This window comes from Polypterus senegalus, chromosome 10 (assembly GCF_016835505.1).
Source record: "Polypterus senegalus isolate Bchr_013 chromosome 10, ASM1683550v1, whole genome shotgun sequence".
In the NCBI taxonomy this organism is placed as follows: Eukaryota; Metazoa; Chordata; class Cladistia; order Polypteriformes; family Polypteridae; genus Polypterus; species Polypterus senegalus.
Window position 1 is genome coordinate 174,976,843 of NC_053163.1, and position 26,173 is coordinate 175,003,015.

The 26,173-nt window shown below is 41.3% G+C and overlaps 1 protein-coding gene across 1 annotated transcript in view; it reads left to right on the forward strand.

Moving 5' to 3' along the window:
* Window positions 1-891: 891 nt before the first annotated feature.
* The window catches only part of lpxn (leupaxin), a 55,976-nt gene continuing 30,694 nt past the window's right edge, over window positions 892-26,173 (forward strand). Inside the window, exon 1 of the mRNA XM_039767747.1 lies at window positions 892-1,237. Within this exon, the coding sequence (XP_039623681.1) occupies window positions 1,225-1,237 (13 nt within the window). The 5' untranslated portion in view covers window positions 892-1,224. The remainder of the gene's footprint in view (window positions 1,238-26,173) is intronic.

Genomic DNA, 26,173 nt, shown 5'->3' on the forward strand with positions numbered 1-26,173 from the left:
AATCCTTTTAGTGGTGGCAGATCCCGCTGAAGAGAACACACAAGGTCACATTTGAGTGTGATGAGGAGTATCGAAGGGAACAAGTTAAATACAGAAGGGGGGGGGGAATGGGAAAGGGGGGCCAAAGAGGCAGGTGAAGGAAGGGGGTCCTGATGTGATGGCATCTAGACAAGGGAACAGTGCACACAAAGAAGTTGTGGTGACCATCAGAGGTGGCAGCTCCTGATCCGTGTGTACCGACACAGGTAGAGGATTAGAAGGAGTGCGGTGGGCTCTGTCCAGGGGACCCCTGATCCTGATGTGGACCAGGAAATAGCGGCAAGAAATGTGTTAAAATCCCCATCCTGTGTTAACTGTTTGGATTATTTATTGTGACTTTTACTCTGCACTAAAAATCACTGGATTTTATCATGGGGTATTTATTGATTTATTTATTGAAATGCATAGCACAGTTTTGCCACTTGTGTGAAAATGAAAGCTGGAAGCCCTTCTGCACCGTAATTTTGTTGAGTTATATGTCCTCATTGCCCGGCTCGTCTCCATACTTGACTATTGGGGGTCCCGGGTTCAAGGACGTTATGGAAGCTGTAGCCAGCTTGGACCATCACAGAGGCAAATGAAGAAAGAAAAATACCAAGAGCAACTCCAGACGCCAAAATGTTCACAGACTTTAAAACACCATTAAACATTAATAAAGGTTTAGATAATAAATATACCCAGAAAAATAAATATTTAGTATGATAAGTAAAAGACCCCAAACTCTTAAAACTCTGGGTGATAAAAAAGATTCAGAATGTATTTCTGAAACCAGAACAGAAAGTCCTGTACTTTTAAAACACGCCTAAGTTGTTCTCTGACAAAATCTTTGTTACGTGACAGGAGGAACTTCTTTCGGTCACGTATCTCAGTTTTGCTCCTCTCGACTTATCTCGAGCTATAAAAGCGCCTCCTTTTCAGCTTCTGTGAGTGGAGGTCTCACTAAACTGCAGACATCATCTGCTTAGCTTAGCGACACTCCGACTTCAGGACCTTCACGTACGCACATTGCTACCTGCCGGGCGGCGTCGTCTCGCTGTGGTGCTGTGCAACCGCGAATGTCACGTCAACTCTGCGCACTGAATTAGAGCAGAAGCGCCGGCGGGAGGTTTGCACTGCACATTAGCACAGGAAACGGCGACACGCTGAGCTAAGTGGCTCTGAAAGCGCAACACACAGAGGAGCGACATGGACGAGCTGGGTGAGTCTCAAAGCTTCATTGTATAGCGCCTGGCGAGGCGAGCTGGCAGGTGGGCACAGAAGTGGAAAGTGCGGAGAAGCAGCCCTCACCAGGAGGGGGCTTATGTGGTCAAGAGAGGAGAAGGGAGACGTCAAACCAGCAAAGAGCTGAAACGGTAGACCGCCGCTGTAGGACGTGTTAAGTGACAGGGGGGCCATGGGATTGACAAAACTGGCAGCTAAGGGCATCGATACATAAAGAGAGACATAGGCTGGAAAGGTCATTTTATTAAGAATATGGCTCTTTTATACCGAGCGTCTCCTATTTTATTACATCGTGCTTTCCACACCTATCGATCTGTAATATTGTGCGTTTTATTTGATGTAGTAGAGTACGGAGCAGCTTTCATATCATTGTGTTATGGTGTGTCTTCCATATCTATCTATCTATCATATAGTGCTTTTCATTCCTAGCTAAATTTTATATATTGCCTTTCATATCAATAATAATAATAATAATAATAATAATAATAATTTTTATTTATATAATACCTATGCTCAAAGTGCTAACTATATTTTATATAGTTCATTTAATTCCTAGCTAAATGTTATATAGTGCCTTTCATATCTATCTATCTATCTATCTATCTATCTATCTATCTATCTATCTATCTATCTATCTATCTATTATATAATGCCTATCTATCTATCTATCCTATCTATCTATCTATCTATCTATCTATCTATCTATCTATCTATCTATCTATCTATCTATCTATCTATCTATCATATGAATCATTTCAGATCTTTTAATCTGGTAAATTGCACATTTTGTTTCTTCTTGTATTATTAGTACAGTGATGTGTCTGTCACCTTTCCTATTTATCTATATCCTTCTCATTTTTATATTTTACTTATTAGGCATACAGTGCAGGAAACACACTTCTCTCTTAGCTGAGGTGAGAGAATGACATAGATAGATAGATAGATAGATAGATAGATAGATAGATAGATAGATAGATAGATAGATAGATAGATAGATAGATAGATAGATAGATAGATAGATAGATAGATAGATAGATAGATAGATAGATAGATAGATAGATAGATAGATAGATGTGAAAGGCACTATATAATAGATAGATAGATAGATAGACAGACAGACAGACAGACAGACAGACAGACAGACAGACACTTTATTAATCCCAAGGGGAAATTCACATCTTAGTTTATTAAAATGATAAAGAGGTCCCTTGGACAGGGGGCCTTCACAAATCCTGAATCTCCTTTTGTGAATGTCATGGGTTGGATTTCTACCTCGGCCCCCCGCTGCTCCACATCATGTCCTGTGTGCAGAAACCTCAGACAGAACAGAAATGTCACACTTTGATCAATTCAGTTAAACAGCATGTCCTACTAGTAAAACACATGGAGCTGGAGTCCTACAATAAAATGCAAATTAAAACAAACCTAAAGATAAGAAGCTACTGAGAATTGTTCCATTTTCTAAACAGGTAGTTCATTATTAGTGTATTTCATTACCTCTGGTGGCTCATCTACAACAAGCAGAACTTCTCTATTTTGTCGACGTGTTTTTGACATCCAGGTTGACGTGACTTTGCTAAGTGGTGCTTTTCAAAGAAACACCAATGTGATGATGCAAAAGTGATACTTTCATGGTGTGGGACGTTTTGACAGTTTGTTCGATGGTTGCCATACGTTTCTGCCCATGGTGGGCATTCTTGGTTTGTGTATCTTGGACTTTGTCTTGCATGCCGTGTTTGTCTTCTGCTCCACCGCTCCGTGTTCAGGATTACTTCTTGCTTGGCATTGGCTTTCAGCATCTTATCTTCTTATTCTTTCTCATTGTCTGTCACTGAATTACCTTTGCAATTTGTTTGACACTCAGCAGATGTTGCTGCTCTTATTTATTTTATACTATTATGGTGTTTATTCATTTGTGGTTATTGTTGTTATTCGTGGTATTTCATTCACTTTGCCATAAACACCCTAAGTATTTTTGGCCACCAGTTTGATGAATGAAATGAATGAAAATTTGTAGATATCAATAATAGGTGAGTTTGTTTCCAAGCTTTCAGGGTGCGTCTTTGTTAAATAACCTGATTTAGAAAAACCTCTTGTGTGACACTTCTTGATTTACGTTTTATTCTGCTCTTGTTTTGTGCTACGTAATGATTTTATTTAGACTCATTATGGAATTTCTTTCCTTGTAAAATCCATTTTGACCACCACTTTCTGTTTAGCCTAAGCTATTATAAATTTGAAAATGTATTTGTAACACATCAGTCACCATTTGGGGTTTGTCACAAGCATCGCCATCTTGGGAGATTCTTGAAAAGCTTGTCACCGTGAAGTGTGATGTCACTAGCGTCACAGGATAAAAATTCATACTTTACGTCAGAGATTATGGTTATAATTCTAATAAAACAAACCGTTTATGTTTCATTTTCCGATTTTTCTTTACTACTCGCTTTGTTCACCAACCCCCGGATGGGCGCCATGCGCTAGTCACTTCATGGATCTGCCGCTCGCTTATGTGGATGTGGATGTACAATTTAAACAGATTGTTACTTTCATGGGAATTGTTACATATGCATAAAAAAGCTAAGTATTTTTACATTACAGCGAGTAAAAAAATAGTAAAACGTAATAAATTGAAAGAAAATTATGTTTCATGTTGCGTTAGAGGTTTTTGTTGCATTATACGTTTACGTTCTGTTTGGCTTTGAAATTAAAACGCAAATACTTTTTAAACGTACACGTTTACTGTAAAACTTCAGTTAACACAATATTTGGAATTAAATTTTCATCAATTTCACATTGAATTTTGATTCCGTGTTTGGACTGACATCTTGACAACTGCCCGTGAGTGAATATTGTTTGTGAATTTCCCCTTGGGATTAATAAAGTATCTGTCTGTCTATCTCTCTCTCTTTATCTCTTTCTCTCTTAAAAATAAACCGAGTTTTTCAAATGTTTGTCCCTGTGATTTGTTAATTGTCATAGGAAAAGCTATTGTTAAAAGCTAAATGTTTTAATACGAATGACATATCAAGATCTCCTTTGGTGTCTAATGTTATCCGTGGAATTTCTATACTAATAAAAGGCAAAGCCCTCACTGACTGACTGACTGACTGACTGACTGACTCACTGACCTGACTGACTGACTGACTGACTGACTGACTGACTCACTGACTGACTGACTCACTGACCGACTGACTGACTCACTGACTGACTGACTGACTCACTGACTGACTGACTGACTGACTGACTGACCGACTGACTCACTGACTGACTGACTGACTGACTCACTGACTGACTGACTGACTGACTCACTGACTCACTGACTGACTCACTGACCGACTGACTGACTGACTGACTGACTGACTGACTGACTGACTGACTCACTGACTGACTCACTGACTGACTGACTGACTGACTCACTGACCGACTGACTGACTGACTGACTGACTGACTGACTGACTGACTCACTGACTGACTGACTGACTGACTGACTGACTGACTGACTGACTGACTGACTCACTGACTGACTGACTGACTGACTGACTGACTGACTGACTGACTGACTGACTGACTGACTCACTGACTGACTGACTGACTGACTGACCGACTGACTCACTGACTGACTGACCGACTGACTGACTGACTGACTGACTCACTGACTGACTGACTGACTGACTGACTGACTCACTGACCGACTGACTGACTGACTCACTGACTCACCGACTGACTCACTGACCGACTGACTGACTGACTGACTCACTGACTGACTGACTGACTGACTGACTGCACTGACTGACTGACTGACTGACTCACTGACTCACTGACTGACTCACTGACTGACTGACTGACTGACTGACTGACTCATCACTAATTCTCCAACTTCCCATGTAGGTAGAAGGCTGAAATTTGGCAGGCTCATTCCTTACAGCTTACTTACAAAAGTTGGCCAGGATTCATTTCGAAATTCTACGCGTAACGGTCATAACTGGAACCTACTTTCGACCATATACTGTATACGGCCATGGCCAGCGGCTCGGTCGGCATGTGAGGCGGAGTTGCGTCCCACATCATCACGCCGCCCACGTAATTGAGTGCCTGCCCATATAAGGTAAATATTCTCGGGTGAAGGACTGTGCTTATGCAAACGGAGATGAGATGGTCTACTGTTTGGCACAAACTCAGCGAAAGTGCGAGAGAATCATTTAAGGGCCGGGTCTTAGCTAACATTAAATAAAGCCGTGGACATCGCAAGATTGCATGAGATAGCACAAGCACAGCTGAGAACCTTCGATGCATGTACTCCGAGCGGCTCACGTGAACTGACTTGAACGCAGTACGTAGAGAACAAGGAAGAGCTCCAAAGAGTGCTGAACAAAAAACGCATTACACAATTGAGAAGGCAGCAAAAGAATATGAAGCGAGTGACGCATACAAACATATTCATAAGTGTAGCTACTGTGGAAACAAAGCACGGTGTAAACCTTAAGTTTAAATTAAGTTCATAGACACGCTGCCGCTGGTGTTTGTCATGCCTACGAAGAATAGAATATTCGCGAGATACAAGTTTAATGAGAAGACACGAGGTATGAACAAGACTTTTGATCACTGTCTAACTAATTTAAAATTGCTGGTGAAGGACTGTGCTTATGCAGACGAAGATGAGATGGTCAGGGATAGACTAGTGTTTGGCACAAACTCAGCAAAAGTGCGAGACACTTTTAAGTGCCGGGTCTGAGCTGACATTAAATAATTGCTGGTGAAGGACTGTGCTTATGCAAACGAATAGAAAGCAAATGTTGTGTTATTTTAAAAACGTTTCCTTTTCTTTTTCATAACTTCTTTAACGCACTTCTTCTCCGCTGCGAAGCACGGGTATTTTGCTAGTATACTATATTACCTTTCTTGTCGCCTGTTAAAATTATACATGTCAGAATCGTTCGACCAATTTTAAACACAACTAATCTTGTCCGATTGCAAAGTTCATCACTCAGACATAAATTACGCAATAACATCACGATACGTCCTTCTTTCAACAGTAATTCAGTGGGCGGAAGACTGGACGGTGTTAACGGTTGTAGATATTCCACAGGATATTATAAGTTGGTGTTTTCATCTTCCGCATGATCACCACCAACTGTTTCAGCAGAGTCTATTGATACACATTTAACCAATCTGCCATGTAACCAATTGACAATTTTCACATTAATTCGTTTGACTTCATCGTTTCTTGGTGCTAGGATTGTCTGTGTGCTCATTTTTTCTGTTGATAACTATTTGGGATGAAATTCTTCATTAAGATTTGGACATAATACGTCTTCTTTTATTGGGAACTTAATGTGAGGAAAACATAACAATTTATAAGAGCTTGTATTGAGCTTTCATCTTTCATTTCGAATACAGTGGTGTGAAAAACTATTTGCCCCCTTCCTGATTTCTTATTCTTTTGCATGTTTGTCACACAAATTGTTTCTGATCATCAAACACATTTAACCATTAGGCAAATATAACACAAGTAAACACAAAATGCAGTTTTTAAATGATGGTTTTATTATTTAGGGAGAAAAAATCCAAACCTACATGGCCCTGTGTGAAAAAGTAATTGCCCCCTGAACCTAATAACTGGTTGGGCCACCCTTAGCAACAATATCTGCAATCAAGCGTTTGCGATAACTTGCAATGAGTCTTTTACAGCGCTCTGGAGGAATTTTGGCCCACTCATCTTTGCAGAATTGTTGTAATTCAGCTTTATTTGAGGGTTTTCTAGCATGAAGCGCCTTTTTAAGGTCATGCCATAGCATCTCAATTGGATTCAGGTCAGGACTTTGACTAGGCCACTCCAAAGTCTTCATTTTGTTTTTCTTCAGCCATTCAGAGGTGGATTTGCTGGTGTGTTTTGGGTCATTGTCCTGTTGCAGCACCCAAGATCACTTCAGCTTGAGTTGACGAACAGATGGCCGGACATTCTCCTTCAGGATTGTTTGGTAGACAGTAGAATTCATGGTTCCATCTATCACAGCAAGTCTTCCAGGTCCTGAAGCAGCAAAACAACCCCAGACCATCACACTACCACCACCATATTTTACTGTTGGTATGATGTTCTTTTTCTGAAATGCTGTGTTCCTTTTACGCCAGATGTTCAACTTTTGTCTCATCAGTCCACAAGGTATTTTCCCAAAAGTCTTGGCAATCATTGAGATGTTTCTTAGCAAAATTGAGACGAGCCCTAATGTTCTTTTTGCTTAACAGTGGTTTGCGTCTTGGAAATCTGCCATGCAGGCCGTTTTGCCCAGTCTCTTTCTTATGGTGGAGTCGTGAACACTGACCTTAATTGAGACAAGTGAGGCCTGCAGTTCTTTAGACGTTGTCCTGGGGTCTTTGTGACCTCTCGGATGAGTCGTCTCTGCGCTCTTGAGGTAATTTTGGTCGGCCGGCCACTCCTGGGAAGGTTCACCACTGTTCCATGTTTTTGCCATTTGTGGATAATGGCTCTCACTGTGGTTCGCTGGAGTCCCAAAGCTTTAGAAATGGCTTTATAACCTTTACCAGACTGATAGATCTCAATGACTTCTGTTCTCATTTGTTCCTGAATTTCTTTGGATCTTGGCATGATGTCTAGCTTTTGAGGTGCTTTTGGTCTACTTCTCTGTGTCAGGCAGCTCCTATTTAAGGGATTTCTTGATTGAAACAGGTGTGGCAGTAATCAGGCCTGGGGTGGCTACGGAAATTGAACTCAGGTGTGATACACCACAGTTAGGTTCTTTTTGAACAAGGGGCAATTACTTTTTCACACAGGGCCATGTAGGTTTGGATTTTTTTTCTCCCTAAATAATAAAAACCATCATTTAAAAACTGCATTTTGTGTTTACTTGTGTTATATTTGACTAATGGTTAAATGTGTTTGATGATCAGAAACATTTTGTGTGACAAACATGCAAAAGAATAAGAAATCAGGAAGGGGGCAAATAGTTTTTCACACCACTGTACATCTCATCTTCTGATCCTAAAAACCAATAGCTGAATCTTCCATCTCTGTGGTACATTAACATCAAAAGTTGCCCAAGCCGCTGGACCTCGAAGTTACATGAACAAATGTGGCCAGACTTGCTTGACAGACTGAGGACAGACTGAGCTTCCTCAAGTTGGATGTTCTTCCACAATCACATGTGGTGTCTCTCATATCTGTCTTAATGTTATATAGTGTCTTTGAGCATGAGAAGGCCGCTGTATAAATAAAATGTATTATTGTCAGAGGTGGGTAGAGTAGCCAAAAATCATACTCAAGTAAAAGTAGCGCTACTTCAAAATAATATTACTCAAGTAGAAGTAAAAAGTATTTGGTGAAAAGACTACTCGAGTACTGAGTAACTGTTTGATCATAATAAATGATTTATTTTTTTAGAAATGTAATAAGACAGACAAAAATATAAAATAATGTGCAAATTCTGCTATTTCCAAATAATAAAATAAAAAATGAGTAAAAATAAATAACATCTTTACAAAATAAAGATGCACAAATAACACAAAGTTCCAAATCTCAGTATTTCACAACAAAGCTTTTGAAGCCGATACCTCAGTAGGTGACATGGATGTCTGAGCAGTGCAGACTACTTACAGTGACGAGATCTCCTGTGCACTGACAGTATAATACTGCGTATTCACGTGCCCTCCAAATAGCACAGCTGATAGAAAATAACATCAGAACAAGGCAGCTTGTGCACGTGCAACAAGTCTCACTTTACCAGGACTGTCTGTGTCTGTGCATGTCTGGTTCTTCAATCAGTGAAGTGACGTCTAAGCTTCAGTTGGCTCTCAAGGTTCCTGCAGTGAAGCTGTGACCGTTTAGCAGAGATCAGGAGCCCTGTATGACCAAAAAGTCTCTCACAGGCTGCAGACGCAGGAAGTTTGTGTGTGGTCATGTGACTGCATGGCTACGTCTGATTTGTGAAACGGGGTCATGTGATTGTTGTTGCTACATCTGATTGGTGAAACGGAGTCATGTGATTATTGTTGCTACATCTGATTGGTGAAACGGAGTCATGTGATTATTGTTGCTACATCTGATTGGTGAAACGGAGTCATGTGATTATTGTTGCTACATCTGATTGGTACAAGCGAGTGAGTCATGTGATTATTGTTGCTACGTCTGATTGGTGAAACAGTCATTCAGTAGATCCACTGGCGACTTCTCTCTGACTAAAATATAGCGTATATAAATGTGTAATGAAAAAAAGTAACGAGTCGAGTGTTACCCAATGTAGCAGAGTAAGAGTAGCGTTTCTTCTTTACAAATGTACTCAAGTAAAAGTAAAAAGTATGGTGCAGTAAAACTACTCGTAGAAGTACAATTTTTTAAAAAAGTTACTCAAGTAAATGTAACTCAGTAAATGTAACTCGTTACTACCCACCTCTGATTATTGTTATTATTATTGTTATTTTTATATCAGCCATTTTCAACCTGTCTTTGAGACCTCATCTGGCTTCTGGATTTTGTACCAACCAATGTACTGTACAATACAACCCAACTTGTTTTTGTATAGCACTCTTCACTAAGTGCAGGCGCAGAATGCTGCTGGCAATTCTCAGTTAAAAAACAATAGTAATTACTAAATACAGATGCACATTAAAATGTAAATTTGCTAAAACACACAATGGACAAGGGAGAAACTGATTAAACATAAATGGACACCAACAATATCTGTCCATTAATTAATGGATTACCTACAGCCAGTTGACAATGGTGGGGACTAAAATCATACAAGAGAAACTCAAAAATTAAGTCAGTGTCCTGGAGACCTCAGCCAACTGGCTGCCCACCTAATCCTGGGTTTTCAATAGTGGAGTCTGTGCTGGCCATCCAATCTGATGAAAGAATCCTTCCATCTGATGATTCCAATTCTCTTTTATCCGAGATGACTTTTCTATAATCAGGAGAGCAGCCTGGCAGTAGAGGAGTGGCACCAAGTGTCACATCCAGACACAGATAAGAGAAACAGAATAAAGGAGGGTTAGTAATGGCTTAAACACATTATATTACTGATGATAAACTTCAAAAAACATGAATGTTAAAATCACCTAAGATCAGTATTTTATCAGACATAGTCATGACCAGCGACAAAAAAATTAGAAAATTCCCTAATAAAATTTAATATAATAATTTCGAAGGTCTAAATGCAACGTCGATGAGCAGCACACATCTGAACTCAGCTCTTAATCGTTGTATCTCTTATGTTGAACACATTTCAATAGGAGGTACGTGACATTTAAAGGCATTTTTATAAACCATGGCCGCCCCGCCTGCCCTACCAGTAATCCTCGTCATGTTCACAAAGCTGCAGTCAGCAGGAGAAACTTCTAACAGTGGCCTGGACTCACCAGCTTCCACCCGCGTCGCTGTGAGAAATCCATGAGATGCAAACAAGTTGTGCTCTTGAGTGATCTCACATTAAACAAATCCATCTTCAGTGAAGCGGTCGCTACAGTAGGGGTGATATTTATTCAAGTTTACAAAGATTACGACGATCGATCCCTCATTTGTGATCAAGCCTGGGGGACAAACAGTAGCCTCTCCAAGCGTACAAGTAAAAGTGAGTTTTCCAGTCGACGAAGGTTACACTGATCAGTTGTCACAACCACAAACATGTTGCCTCGGTGATGGACAACAAGGAACTAGTTATGGCAGCAATTATAATTAGATTTTAAAATGGTTTATTGGTTATGCAGACTCAAATAGGGAGACTCTATTTTTAAAGAGATGGACCAGGAATTTAGATGTAATCAGAAATGCACACCAGCCGCGCTTTTGCCAAGCCAAAAATAAAACCCGGAAATAGAATTTGAAAAATATTGTCAAAAATTCATATCTCTGAGACAAAGAAAAGAAAGAATCTCAGTGATCCTCTTTTAGGAAGTTATCCGGAAACTCGGATGCTAAATGGCTGACCATTAACCCATCATGTAATTGACATCAGAGGCCACAACTTCTGAAATTCCATGTCCATCTGGCAGCCGGGAATTGCGTCTTGATGCTGGGTCTCGTGAAATGACGGCGCTCATAACAAAACAAAATGTACTCCAAAATGGGGTAAACATGAAGGTAATGAATTGAGTTTTCTTATTTGAAATGTGAATTAGGTATTTTTTTCTCTTCGGGTGAGTTTATTTTTTATTTCCTTTATTTAGTATAATTTGTACATTATTTGTTGATTGTTAAATTAATAAAATTCAATTCAAAGCTCAATGAAATGCAAGGGACTGTGGGTTGTCACCACCTTTATAGGACAGTCCTTGGACAGGCGGCCCCAACTATAGGGGGATCCAACCAAAATGCACCCAGAACCCAACAGAATACACAAGGATATGAACTAACACAGAATATGAGCAAAAATAAATATATCTAAATACTGTATATATAGCCATGGGGGAGATCCCTGGTGAAAGCATAACAATAAGATTAGCAACCATTAAGCAAGTCGGACAGTCCCCGCGGCTATAAGTTGCCAAATGTAACATCAGCTTTAGTTGACTCTCAGCTGTAGATGACCAGTTGAAGTGCAGCTGTCCACATTGATAAGTAAAGGCTGGACAGCTTGCAGTGACTCAGAAGTTTGTAGTCTGTGTCCATTAGGGGGCGCACACTCCCTGGGATTGTGTTCTTTTAAGAAATGCAGCTCATACTTTGAGCCTTCATGCTTTATATATATATATATATATATATATATATATATATATATATATATATATATATATATATATATATATATATATATATATATATATATATATATACACACACACAGGGTGGTCCAGATCTAATTATGCAGATCCAGATCGTCTGCAGGGACAATTCCAGTTCGGCGCGAAGACGATTCTTCATGTCGTCAGTTTGCACACTTCTCAATGGTCCGGGATTGTTAAGGTGATTTTCTATGTAATAAACTTAATAAGTTATAGTAATATGAAAATTGCATAATTAGATCTGGACCACACTATACACACACATATATATATATATATATATATAAGGTCCTGTAGTGTAAATAAGCGCAGAACATCATAAGAATGAAGAGTTACACCAGAGGTGACGACTTTAATTTAAAAGACCTGAAGTGTTGCCTCAAATTGACTGGAAACATTTACTTAAATCATACAGCGATCACAGGTGACATGGTGCCCCCCTTACAGCCCCTAGGACAGATGAGGATTCATATCTTGGTGTATTTCTGCACGTTCTCCCAGTGCTCCTGGTTTTCTCCTGATGTGTCAAAATACTGTTGGGTTAGCTGCCATCTTTACATTGATTTGCGCCCACGGGGTTGGTGCCACCATTAAGGTGAACTAGGCACTCTCTTAGGGTGCAGATAATAAGGTGGGGGGCATCTGCACAAGTTATCTAACAAGCAGTTGGTTGGCGCACCAAGAAGCTTGGCCTAGGGTGCAAAATAACCTAGGTGCCCATTCAAAATGCAATTCTTGTCTTTATTCAATGTTGGAACCCTGGAGTGGCAGAAGCACACTTGGTAAATATGTGAGTGGATGGATAAATTTATGGTACATGAAATTCATCCCTTATCAATGCCTACCAATCAGGTTTTTTCACCTGACTCTGACAGCCACACATACCTGTATCTAACCTGGCAGTGGCATACAGACAAGTGACATACCAATCATGTGGGCAGAATGATGATGGTGGACACCCCCAAAGGTTTCAATTTGTAGAGTGTTGGGAGTCTGGAGTTAATCTAAGTTCATTATCAGCAAAGGCGATGTAAAAATGGGTCAAGTAAAAGGTGGAAAGGAAATACAGAAAGGGGTCACCACAGGAGGGCTTTTAAGGTGGGCTTTCTTCAACACTTCCATGATGCCAGACACCAAAAAAATCTCAAAAACCTGATAAATACAAAATGATGCTCCACATGATGTCTACCTTCAAGTGCCCATACAAAGTAACAGGCTTTTACTTTTAAAGTTTCAGAGTTTTTATTAAATATATAAATATGAATATTTAATTTTGTTGTGTAATTAATAGTCCTACCTTATACTATGCCAGCCGGGGGGCTACGTCCACTTTTCCACTTTTGTTTTTATGTTTTTGTGTAAGTGTTGTGCGTTCTTCTAACAGGATGTGCTGAGGTGACCGCTAGCTTCATTTCCTGTCACGTCGTCATGGCAACAGTGGGCTGTTCAGAAGTCAGCCGAGTTTCGTTTACAAGTCTGATTCAATTAAACCCAAAAACAGCATAGTCACGTAATACGGATGTCGAAAACATATGCAAATATCTTTCAGTTTTATCATAAAGTCTGTGAAAACTTCTAGAACTTCTAAATTTAAGAACTACAGCCTGGTGACAACACAGAAATGTTACCAGAAGTTTTCAACTTCATGTTTTCAGATGGAATCAAACCTCAAGCGTGTGTTAATATTCGAGATTTCCTCTTCTCTACCAGCACTGATAAGAGGGTTTTACTCCTACGTGTTCACTTTGTCATGGCAGGTTTTTGAAGTATGGCTTCACCCCGCACCTGTAGCCAACCTAGCAGTGGCATACAGACCCGTGAAAATGTGCGGATTTATTAAAAATCAGAATCTGAAATCTTTCATTCACATAAGTATTCGGACCCTTAATTCAATGTTTCATAGAAGCCCCTTTGGCAGCAATTCCAGCTTTGAGTTCTCTTTTGTAAGTTTCTACAAGCTTTACACTCCTGCTGTGGAACTCAGAGGGCCGCGCAGCTCCCCAAATACCTGACACAACAGACGCCAGGACACAAGTTCCGCACAACACACGTTTATTCAGCTGTGGGAAACGCTTTTGTCTCATTCCCCACCCATGCAGCACAGTACAGTAAGCACTGTCACTACAAAGACGTTCTTCCTTTCTCTCTCTTCTGCCTCTTGTCCACCTCCACTCTTCCTCCTGCAAGCTTTGTCCTCCACCTCCCGACTCGGGCTTCTCGAATGGAGTGAGGCGGCTCCTTTGATAGGACCCCTGGAAGTGCTCAAGATGTCCCATATTCTCCTTCTGGCCACACTGTTCTCCATGCCCCCCTGGTGGTGGTCAGCAGGTTTGAGCTTCCATGCTTCAAAACCTGTGGCACCATAGTAAACTGGGGGCTGCGCTTTATTATCTCAGGGGAGGTAATGCCCTGTGCAAGCTCCTTCCCTTACGAAGGCGTCCCGGCTGTCCATTACACTGCATTTGGGCGGTTTATCCCATTCTTTCTGGCAGATCCACTCAAGCTTCGTTAGATGGGATGGGACACATCTGTAAACTGCAATCTTCAGATCTCTCCACAGATGCTTTATGGGGTTTACAGTAAGTCGGGGCTTTGGCTGGGCAACTCAAGACCACTCAGAGACTTGACCTGAAATTGTCCAGAGGAAGGCAATCCAAACCAACAAAGTCACAAACGTTCTCTCAGCTGTACATTTCTGGTCATTGTATGTTTGAGATGGTGTGTAGGGTTTCTTCGAGGACCTCTCTGTATTTATCTGCATTCGTCCTTCTTTTACTTCTGACCGGTCCTTCTGTCCTTGTTGCCGAAAAGAGCCTCCACAGAATGATACTGCCACCACCTGGCTTCTCCGTAGGTTTTGTATTAATCAGTTGATGAGCAAGTGCTTGGTCTTCACCATGAAGTTCCATGAACACACAGACTCTTCACCCTCATGCTCTCAGAGTCTTTCCGGTACATTTTACTCAAGAATGGCTTCCGTCTAGCCCCTCTATCATAAACGCCAGATTAATGGAGTGCTCCTGAGATGGTCATCCTCTTCTCAGCAGAGATCACTTTAGAGTTACCATTAGATTCTTGGTTACCCTAAGGCCGTTCTTGTTCGGTTACTCCGTCTGGCTGAATGGCCAACTGGAGGAAGAGTCCTGGTGGTTCCAAACTTCTTCTGTGTCACTGTGCTGTTGGCAACACTCAAAGCTTTAGAAATTGTTTCACCCTCTTGCCCTGATCTGGGCCTCCCCACAATGTGATGACGGAGGTCTACAGAGAGTTCCCTGGACTCCATGGCTTGTTTTTGTCCTGACATGCAGTGTGAATTTTGGGACCTTCTACACACCGATGTGTGTGTGTGTGTGTGCCTTTCTTAATGATATCCAGTTAATTCAGTTTGTCAGAGGTGGGCTCCAATCAAGTTCTAGAAACATCTCGAGGAGAACTAAAACAAACAGGAGGCACCTGAGCACAACCTGGAGTGCCACAATAAAGGTGCTGAATATGTAAACGGATAAGAGATTTCAGTGTTGGATTTTTGATAAATTTGCAAACTCTTTTCAAAACGGGTTCTCACTTTTTTCATCATGGGACACCGAGTGTTGATCAATGGGCAAAAATGGTAAATGTATCTATTTAAAATGAACTCTACAACACCATAAAGGGCATACAAAGTGACAGGGCCTGAGAGCACCATATGATTAGCAGATGGAGATTTTCCTGGCTTGCATTGCACAATTTCCTGTCCAACTTGTACTTTGGTGAGATGAGGTCATCACAAGCTACAACGTGAGCACTGCAACACACTGCTGACCTTTGTACATTTGTTTTTTTGAAAAACCACAGTAATGACCCAAAAGCAAATCTAATGCAAACCAGTGACCACCATCACAAGTGACATCAATACCTTGTATGTCGAGAGGCATGGGGCTGGCTGGACTTGCTACCAGTGACATCACTTTTGTTGTAGTCACCCAGTGTGGTAACCACAACTGGATGAAGAACTCAAAAGATTCTTGGATGACTTGATGAACAGAACTCCTTAGCAGAGACTTGAACAATGCAGAGCACGGACAACTGGTTGTTTAATGCAGCCCTGTAATGTCCACAATTAATGGACTCAACCATTGCAAGAAGCGAGAAGTAGAGGTTCATCCCCCTGTGAACATTAGGGGTCGCTGTTGCACCTTTAACCCCAACAGACAGTCGCTCAAGACATAAGATAAAAGCAACAAAAAGTATTTTAATAATCGTTCCCAAAGCAACTCCCCCACTAATACACAATCAATAAGCACAATAATACAATAATCTTCTCCTCCATACCTCCCAGCGAGCTGTGTCCTGCTCCTACCGACTCCGGCTCACCTGCTGGGTTGTCAGCAGTCCTTGATATAGTGCCTGACCTGGAAGTGCTTCTGTTCTTCCTTCCACATGACTTGCCAGCATTTCCGGGTCAGATGGAGAACTCCAATTCTTTAATCAGCCCGGAAGTACTTCGGGGCTCCTATGCACATGATCCATAGAGAAAGTACGACTCCCCCGCTCCATCGACAGCACTCCCTGGTGGCACCCACGGCATCCAACAGGGCTGTGAAGCCGCACTCCATGTCCTAGGATGCCCTGTTGGAATACTCATGGGGAGCTGCCATCTAGCATCTTGGAGACAGTGTCCAAAAGTTGCTGCCTTCCCCCATCTTTTCCTTCTTGGGACGTCTTAGCCGGGTTGAGCTGCTGACTGTCCGTCACACCCCTTGGTAATTTCAGCCTGTAGAGACTTGACCGTTTTCATTGACTGGTGAAGACATTTGACCTTTTCATCGAGCGGTGGAGTGGGAGTGGGGGGCACTTGATCTTTTCATCGAGTCGGGGGCAGAGTCTCTTGATCTTTTCATTGAGTGAGAGGGGAGACACTCAGATGTTTCATCAAGCAAGAAGAGAGACACTCGACCTCTGCATCAAGTGGAGGGGGCACTCGATCCTTTCATCGAATGGGAAGAGAGACGGTATTTTCATCGAACGGAGGGGAGACTCTCAATCGTTTTATCTAGCAGAGGGAGTCATTCGATCGTTTCATCAAGTGGAGGGGACACGTTGGTCATTTCATCGACGGGAAGAGTGACACTCAATTGTTTCATTAAGTGGAGGGGGGTTACTCGATCTTTTCATCAAGTGGAGGGGACACTCAAAGGTTTCATCAGAGGGAAGGGGTCATTCGATCGTTTCATTAAGTGTAGGGGGCACTCAGTCATTTGTGGGGGGAGTGGGGGGACATCCTGGTGTTTTCAGCACAAAATATTTTATAGACAGTCATTTGTGTGTCAGCCCCTTTAATGGTGTCACCCAGTGTGGTCCGCAGCCCCTAAGCTCCCCTAGTGACGCCACTGTAGACTACCAGGGATTGTGGGAATTTGAGACATTAGTGCTCGGTTTGCAGGTGTTGTATTTCAGTCAGGGTCCCAAAATCAGCTGGGGTTCAAATTCTTATTTCATTATTATTTTTGTGTCTATATATGTAAGCTGCTTTGGTTGTCTGCTGTGTGTTTTGTGGGTGAGTGAGTCCCCAAGTGGTGGGCCCACCTCTGGAATTGCCCTCCATACTGTAAATCTGGAGGGTCTCCCACAGTTCCCGGTGGTTCGTTTCAAATGCGCTAGGGTGTTTTGGGGAGTTCTTGTGTTTGGCTGTTTTTGTTTCTGATTTTTCTGGATTCCCGACCTTTTTTTTGCTCTGTTTTCTGACCATTCTCTGGATTTGTGACTTTATTTGCTTGGTTTGTCTATTCAGTAACTCCATTTTGCCATTGTGCTTTTTTGAACTTCACAGAGCATCTTTTGTGGAAATTAAACTTTCTTTATTTTTATAAAGTTTCTCTCTTGTCCATTTTTATTAGAAGCAATTCCAGCTTTGAAGGTACATTGATCCTAAATTGTCCCTAGTGTGTGTGCTTGGTGTGTGTGTGAGTGCCCTATGGTGGGCTGGCGCCCTGCCTGGGGATTTGTTCCTGCCTTGCGCGCTGGGATTGACTCCAGCAGACCCTCGTGACCCTGTGTTAGGATATAGCGGGTTGGAGACTGACTGACTAAATACATACTACTGACTAATACATACAAAACTGAAATTTTGGTAATTGGCAATAATGGATTCAGCGAGGTTATCAGAAATAAACTTAATGCACTAGGATTAAAAGTTAAGACGGAAGTAAAAAATTTAGGGGTAACCGTTGACTGTAATCTGAATTTTAAATCGCATATTCATCAGACCACTAGGACAGCATTTTTTCATTTAAGAAACATAAGTAAAGTTAGACCTCTTATATCATTGAAAGATGCTGAGAAATTAATTCACGCTTTTGTTTTCAGTAGACTAGATTACTGTAACGCACTCCTCTCAGGACTACCCAAAAAAGACATAAATTATTTGCAACGAGTGCAGAATGCAGCTGCTAGAATCCTAACTGGGAAAAGAAAATCTGAACACATTTCTCCAGTTTTGATGTCACTACACTGGTTGCCTGTATCATTCAGAATTGACTTTAAAATACTGCTTATGGTTTATAAAGCCTTAAATAATCTCGCCCCATCTTATATATCGGAATGCCTGACACGTTATATTCCAAATCGTAACCTTAGATCTTCAAATGAGTGTCTCCTTATAATTCCAAAAGCTAAACTTAAAAGAAGTAGTGAGGCGGCCTTCTGCTGCTATGCACCTAAAATCTGGAATAGCCTGCCAATAGGAATTCGCCAGGCTGATACAGTAGAGCACTTTAAAACACTGCTGAAAACACATTACTTTAACATGGCCTTTTTATAACTTCACTTTAACATAATCCTGATACTCTGTATGTTCAATTCTTCATAATAACTATTCATGGTGGCTCTAAAATCCGTACTGACCCCTACTCTCTCTTCTGTTTCTTTTTCCGGTTTCTTTGTGGTGGCGGCCTGCGCCACCACCTACTCAAAGCATCATGATGCTCCAACATTGATGGACTGAAAGCCAGAAGTCTACGTGACCATCATCATCAGGTCCTTCCATGAAAATATGATGATTTATGTTAGGTAGAATGCCCAGAGGGGACTGGGCGGTCTCTTGGTCTGGAACCCCTACAGATTTTATTTTTTTCTCCAGCTTTTGGAGTTTTTTGTTTTTCTGTCCACCCTGGCCATCGGACCTTACTCTTATTCTATGTTAATTAATGTTGACTTATGTTTATTTTTTATTGTGTCTTCTATTTTTCTATTCATTTTGTAAAGCACTTTGAGCTACATTTTTTTTGTATGAATATGTGCTATATAAATAAATGTTGATTGATTGATTGATAAGTAGTATGCAACAAAAAACAGTTTGTAATAGACTGAATCATTTGCACTCACATATCATTCAATTAGGGGTGGCACAGTGGCACAGTGGGTAGCGCTGCTGCCTCACAGTTAGGAGATCTGGGTTCCCGGGTCCTCCCTGCGTGGAGTTTGCATGTTCTCCCCGTGTCTGAATGGGTTTCCTCCCACAGTCCAAAGACATGCAGGTTAGGTGCATTGGCGTTTCTAAATTGTCCCTAGTGTGTGCTTAGTGTGTGTGTGTGTGTGTGTGCCCTGTGGTGGGCTGGCGCCCTGTCCGGGGTTTGTTTCATGCCTAGCGCCCTGTGTTGGCTGAGATTGGCTCCAGCAGACCCCTGTGACCCTGTAGTTAGGATATAGCGGGTTGGATAATGGATGGATGGATGGATGGAAGTCTTCTTTGGTAAAATCTACAAGCTTTGGTGGTTTGGTATTGGAAGTGTTTTGGCAACTTGTGGGTTTTGTGGGCTTTGCAGCTCCTAGTTCACAATAACAGGCAGGTCATACTGTGTTGTGTTGCAAATTCTCAATTTACTTTGGAACAAAAATCCGTTCCAAAATTTGCTTGATCACTCAATTTTAGGGGTCTGCAGAGTTGGTCCTGTTAGGGTCTTAGTGCCTGTCGGTTTTTGTTCCAACTCAGTTGCTTGATCTGGAGTTCTTGGCCACGGCGGATCTTATTTAGTTGTATGGCTTATTAGTGTTTTCCTTTTGCCGTGTCAGCTCAATCTTACCATATCGTAGATTTTTTTTCCCTTTCTCAGGATATCACCTGTGGTAGAATAAACGTCACAAATACAAAAATAAAGTTTTGGGGACCGTCCCCGTATATTGTCATCCAGACAATATGAGAAAATGCAGTGATTCAAAGTCTTGAAAGTACAATGAATGAATTAACTGATACAAAATGGCGGTTATATAGCAGAACAAAACATGTGACAGGAAATGGTTGGCATTGCAGCAGGAACCGGAAACAATGTCATTCTGATGAGTCGGAAGTGAGGTGGTTTGTGGGTGCCGGAAGTGACGTCATAAAGGTTGGCCGGAAGTGACGTCATTGCGGCCATTTTGGAACTCGGAAGTTGCTGGATTATTTCTCTTCTTGTTTTCTGTTGATGAAAGAGAGTTCAGGTAAGCACCACGTGACAACCCCTTATCTCGCGATGTTTTACTCACCTTTAGGCTCTTTGACTGCCTCCTGATCGCACATGTCTGACACACCCTAATGCTTTCTAGTCTGAAACATGTGAGTCGTTTTCTTTTTCCACTTCAAAATATTTTATGAGACCAGATCACCCAAGAGGAATACATACAGGTGGAAAGGGAAACAGCTGACATGGAGAACTGTTAGTTCTTTTGCCATTTTATGTTGTTACCAATAAGGAGCCTTTCAAAACAGCGAATGCAGCTGTTTATGACTACACTAAGTCATTACACGTGGGAAATCTGAACAAGCGAGACCACTAAAATGAAGCAGGAGCAGGACGGGCTTCAACAGCAAGAACTGACTTCTCATTTAGAGATTGGGTTGAGGCAACAGTCTGCCTGCTTGTCCCTGCAGGACCGACATTATCACAATTATACTCACAACCTCCACTAGAGCAGGGGTCTCCAACTCCGGTCCTGGAGGACCACCGTGACTGCAGGTTTTCATTCGATCCCTTTTTTTTTTTTAACGAGTTCCCTGTTTGTGCTGCTAATTAACTTCTTGTGAATTCACTTAAATTGAATTGCTTTTTTAAGATTTCTTCATCGTTCCTCTGAGTTGCTTCATTTCTTTCCTTAATCGGCACTCAAACAGAAATGAAATGTGAAGTGAGTGAGCCAGGAGAAGACCAACAAAGTCAGGGCCTCAAACCCCAACCAATTTCACTCCAACCAGTTGCTTCATTAGGTGCTGATTCTTGTCGTTAATTAAACCCGTTCTTTAATTCCATGGCTTGTTGCTGCTCTCGTGGTGCATTAGCAGGCATTTCTGAAATTGTTGATTTTCTCTTTTCTAAAAGCTCTGGTCAAATGTTTTAGAGACCTGAGCAGACCAACATTCCTGAGACCATCTTCATCTTTCTTTATTTTCAGATATTGTGTGATGGACACCAGTTGTTTTGGCTCATTTTGTATCTCATTATTGTTTGGCTGCTAATTAAGAAAAAAAAAACAATTAAGGGGTCTGAGTCTTCAAGAGCAAGTCAATTAAAATGAATTAAAAAGAAGTTAATTAGCAGCAAAAATGGGACACTAATTAAGAAAAGGGTGAGAATGAAAACCTGCAGCCCATGGTGACATTGGGACAGCTGCACTGCCACAACAACATGGAAAGAATGGCAGAGTAGCACAGGCTGGTCAGCACTAATTAGCACATGAGTTGAGTTGAGTTCAGTTTATATATAAAGCATATTTAAAATGACCACCGTAGACCAAAGTGCTGTACATCACCATACAGTAAATAAGGTAAATAGAACTACATGCCAAGAAAGGATAAAGTTAAACAAATGTATTAAACATAAAAGTCTGCACAAATATTAAAGGAACTAATTCTAAATAAAAGCCAAAGAGAAAAGATGTGTTCTAAGTGTAGATTTAAAAATGGCCACAGTTGGTGTAGACCTGACATGAGCCGGAATATTATTCAAAAAGCTTAACGCTTTAGATAGATAGATAGATAGATAGATAGATAGATAGATAGATAGATAGATAGATAGATAGATAGATAGATAGATAGATGAAAGATAGATACATAAGATAGATAGATAGATAGATAGATAGATAGATAGATAGATAGATAGATAGATAGATAGATAGATAGATAGATAGATAGATTAGTTTATTAATCCCAAGGCGAAATTAACAAACTCCAGCAGCAGCATACTGATAAAAAACAATATTAAATTAAAGAGTGATAACAATGAAGGTATAACAGACAGTAACTTTGTATAATGTTAACATTTACCCCCCCGGGTGGAATTGAAGAGTCTCATAGTGTGGGGTCTCCTCAGTCTGCCAGTGGAGCAGGACGGTTACAGCAGTCTGTCGCTGAAGCTGCTCCTCTGTCTGGAGATGATCCTGTTCAGTGGATGCAGTGGATTCTCCATGACTGACAGGATTTTGCTCAGCGCCCGTCGCTCTGCCATGGATGTCAAACTGTCCACCTCCGTGCCTACAATAGAGCCTGCCTTCCTCACCAGTTTGTCCAGGCGTGAGGCGTCCTTCTTCTTTATGCTGCCTCCCCAGCACACCACCGACTGATAGAACATCTGCAGCATCTTATTGCAGATGTTGAAGGACGCCAGCCTTCTAAGTAAGTATAGTCGGCTCTGTCCTCTCTTGCACAGAGCATCAGTATTGGCAGTCCAGTCCAGTTTATCATCCAGCTGCACTCCCAGGTATTTATAGGTCTGCACAGTCACCTCTGATGATCACGGGATCCATGAGGGGCCTGGTCCTCCTAAAATCCACCACCAGCTCCTTGGTTTTGCTGGTGTTCAGGTGTAGGTGGTTTGAGTCGCACCATTTAACAAAGTCCTTGATTAGGTTCCTATACTCCTCCTCCCGCCGACTCCTGATGCAGCCCACAATTGCAGTGTCGTCAGCGAACTTTTGCACGTGGCAGGACTCTCAGGTGTATTGAAAGTCCGACGTATGTTGGCTGAACAGAACAGAACAGAAGAAAGTCCAGTCCCCTGCGGCACTCCTGTGCTGCTGACCACAATGTCAGACCTGCAGTTCCCGAGACCCCTAAGAATACGTCGGCAAAAGTTGTGATATAACAAGACATAAAAGTTGGAAACTTCTTAAAGATAAATTTAGCACAAATATTTAGAAGTTTTTCTTTGCTTGGAATAAGTGACCAAGTAGTATGGTAGATGTTTTGTCTTGGTAGAGTAATATTTTACTCTACGTTCCCCTTTTGTATTATTAATAAGTAGCTTTTGTCAGAAGGCCTCAAACCCCACAGACTTACCGCTGTTTATAAGGTATTGTACTTGATAACTTTCTCCCCACCTTCCTTTCTACATCTACAACCTCGGGTAATTACACAGAGAAAAAGACAAGCAGGAATTAAGTTACAACTTTAAATAATGTATTATTGGTAATATTCATAAAATAATAACTAATAAGCAAAGTACATGTGAATAGTGGCAACCATACAACCTGATAAATGCTGATGCGTAGTTCCAGACGGCACACAGACTTGTAGTTACTCAAAATGTCTGCAGTTAAGTCATTATTTTTAATCAGCTTTCATCAGACCGGCCCGCATGCCTGTCTCAATATGGCTGCCGAGTTGTGCTTCTCAGTGTGGCCTTCATTTCGGTTCATGGTGTGTGAGATGCTCCTTCATCATGATGGTGTGAGAGAGAGTGAGTGAGGGGTAAAGCAACCACATTTATTCATTCTTTGTCCAAATCCCTACACCAATGGGATGTCGTGTTACAGAATGGCCTCTGATTCTAACCAATCCCAAACAGCCATACTTCAGACTAGTGGGGGCGCACAATACCTTTGACACCTGCTCCACCCCCCCCAAAAAAAATCATTTGTTGAGCTGATGCTTGCCAGCCAGTTAGGCCATCTGGCTTTCCTGATTGAGAGAATCACTTGCCAAACTGGTTTGAGGCAATTCCCTCACTGTTGTTCTTATCAATGATACAATTGATTTGTCAAAGTTACAAATAAACAAATAAACACATACAAAATATTTAACAATTTGTATACGACAGTAGACAAGAGGACTTTAGGGGCCTTCAATCTCGATCTGATGTTATTTTGGAAGAATTAATAAGACCGGCGAGATTTGTTGAGCTGAATGGCCTGTTCTTGTGTAAATTTTTCTAGTGCTCTAATGTTCTAACATGTCTTCCGTGTTTCCGATAAAAAATGGGAACTGGGGGTAATTATTTTATCACATATTCCCTGTTACTATTCTTCTCTAGATAAAGATGCATTTTCTGTTGGCTTGTGTGACAGCAGTGACTTTGTGGGAAAGGTTCTTACATACATATGGAAGTCAACACGATACCAAGCACACAGCAGGAAAAATTTACTGTGATTTGGTCTTTGGGCCTGTTTTGCTGCATCTGGGCCAGGACAGCTTGCCTTCATTGATGGAACAATGAATTCTGAATTATAAATTTAGAGAATTCAAAAGGAAAATGTCAGGACATCTGTCCATGAACTGAATCTCAAGAGAAGGTGGGTCATGCAGGAAGACAACGACCCTAAGCACACAAGTCGTTCTACCAAAGAATGGTTAAAGAAGTATAAAGTGAATGTTTTGGAATGGCCAAGTCAAAGTCCTGACCTTAATCCAATCGAAATGTTATGGAAGGACCTGAAGCGAGCAGTTCATGTGAGGAAACCCACCAACATCCCAGAGTTGAAGCTGTTCTGTACGGAGGAATGGGCTCAAATTTCTCCAAGCCGGTGTGCAGGAATGATCAAAAGTTACCGGAAATGTTTAGTTGCAGTTATTGGTGCAAACGGGGGTCACACCAGACATTGAAAGCAAAGGTTCACATACTTTTGCCACTCACAAATATGTAATATTCGATCATTTTCCTTAATAAATAAATGACCAAGTATAATATTTTGTCTCATTTGTTTAACTGGTTTCTTTTTATCTACTTTTAGGACTTGAGTGAAAATCTGATGATGTTTTAGGTCATATTTATGCAGAAATATAGAAAATTCTAAAGGGTTCACAAACTTTCAAGTATACCTGTAGGAGGCATGTTACCTGGCTGGTCTCCAAACCCTTTACATTGTCTAAATATAATGAATATATGTATACAGTGATCCCTCGCTATATCGCGCTTCGACTTTCGCAGCTTCACTCCATCGCAGATTTTAAATGTAAGCATATCTAAATATATATCACAGATTTTTCACTGGTTCGCGGATTTCTGCAGACAATGGGTCTTTTAATTTATGGTACATGCTTCCTCAGTTTGTTTGCCCAGTTGATTTCATACAAGGGACGCTATTGGCGGATGGCTTAGAAGCTACCCAATCAGAGCATGTATTACGTATTAAATAAAACTCCTCAATGATATACGATGTGCTTCCCGAGGGGTGCTTGATTGTTTGCTTTTCTCGGTCTCTCTCACCCTCTCTGACATTCTCTGCGCCTGACGGAGGGGGTGTGAGCAGAGGGGCTGTTTGCACAGAGGATATGGACGCTACTCTAAAAAATGCTGAAAGACTACCTTCACATTGCTCCCTTCTTTGCGGCTGCTTTATCGCGGTGCTTCGGCATACTTAAAAGCCCAACAGCACGTATTGATTTTTTGATTGTTTGCTCTTCTCTCTCCCTCTCTCTCTGACATTCTCTGCTCCTGATGGGGCTCCTTTGAATTGAAGATATGTTTGCATTGTTTTAGTTGTGAGAAAGAACTGTCATCTCTGTCTTGTCATGGAGTACAGTTTAAACTTTTGACTAAAGGGTGTTATTTCATGTCTAGAGGGCTCTAATAATGTTAACAGTGTGGGAGAGTTTATAAGGGCTTAAAATATATAAAAATAGCCATACAAACAAATGATTTCTACTTCGCGGATTTTCACCTACCTCGGGGGGTTCTGGAACGCAACCCCCGCGATCGTGGAGGTACTACTGTATACTTTGCCCTGCGGTGGGTTGGCGCCCTGCCCAGGGTTTGTTTCCTGCCTTGCGCTACGTGTTGGCTGGGATTGGCTCCAGCAGATCCCCGTGACCCTGTGTTAAGATATAGCGGGTTGGAAAATGACTGACTGACTGACCGTATATACTTATACGCTAGCCACATTAAAGGTAAGAGAATACATTTCAAAATAATTGATACACGATATGTCTTGCCCTGAAGTGTACCGCCATCCT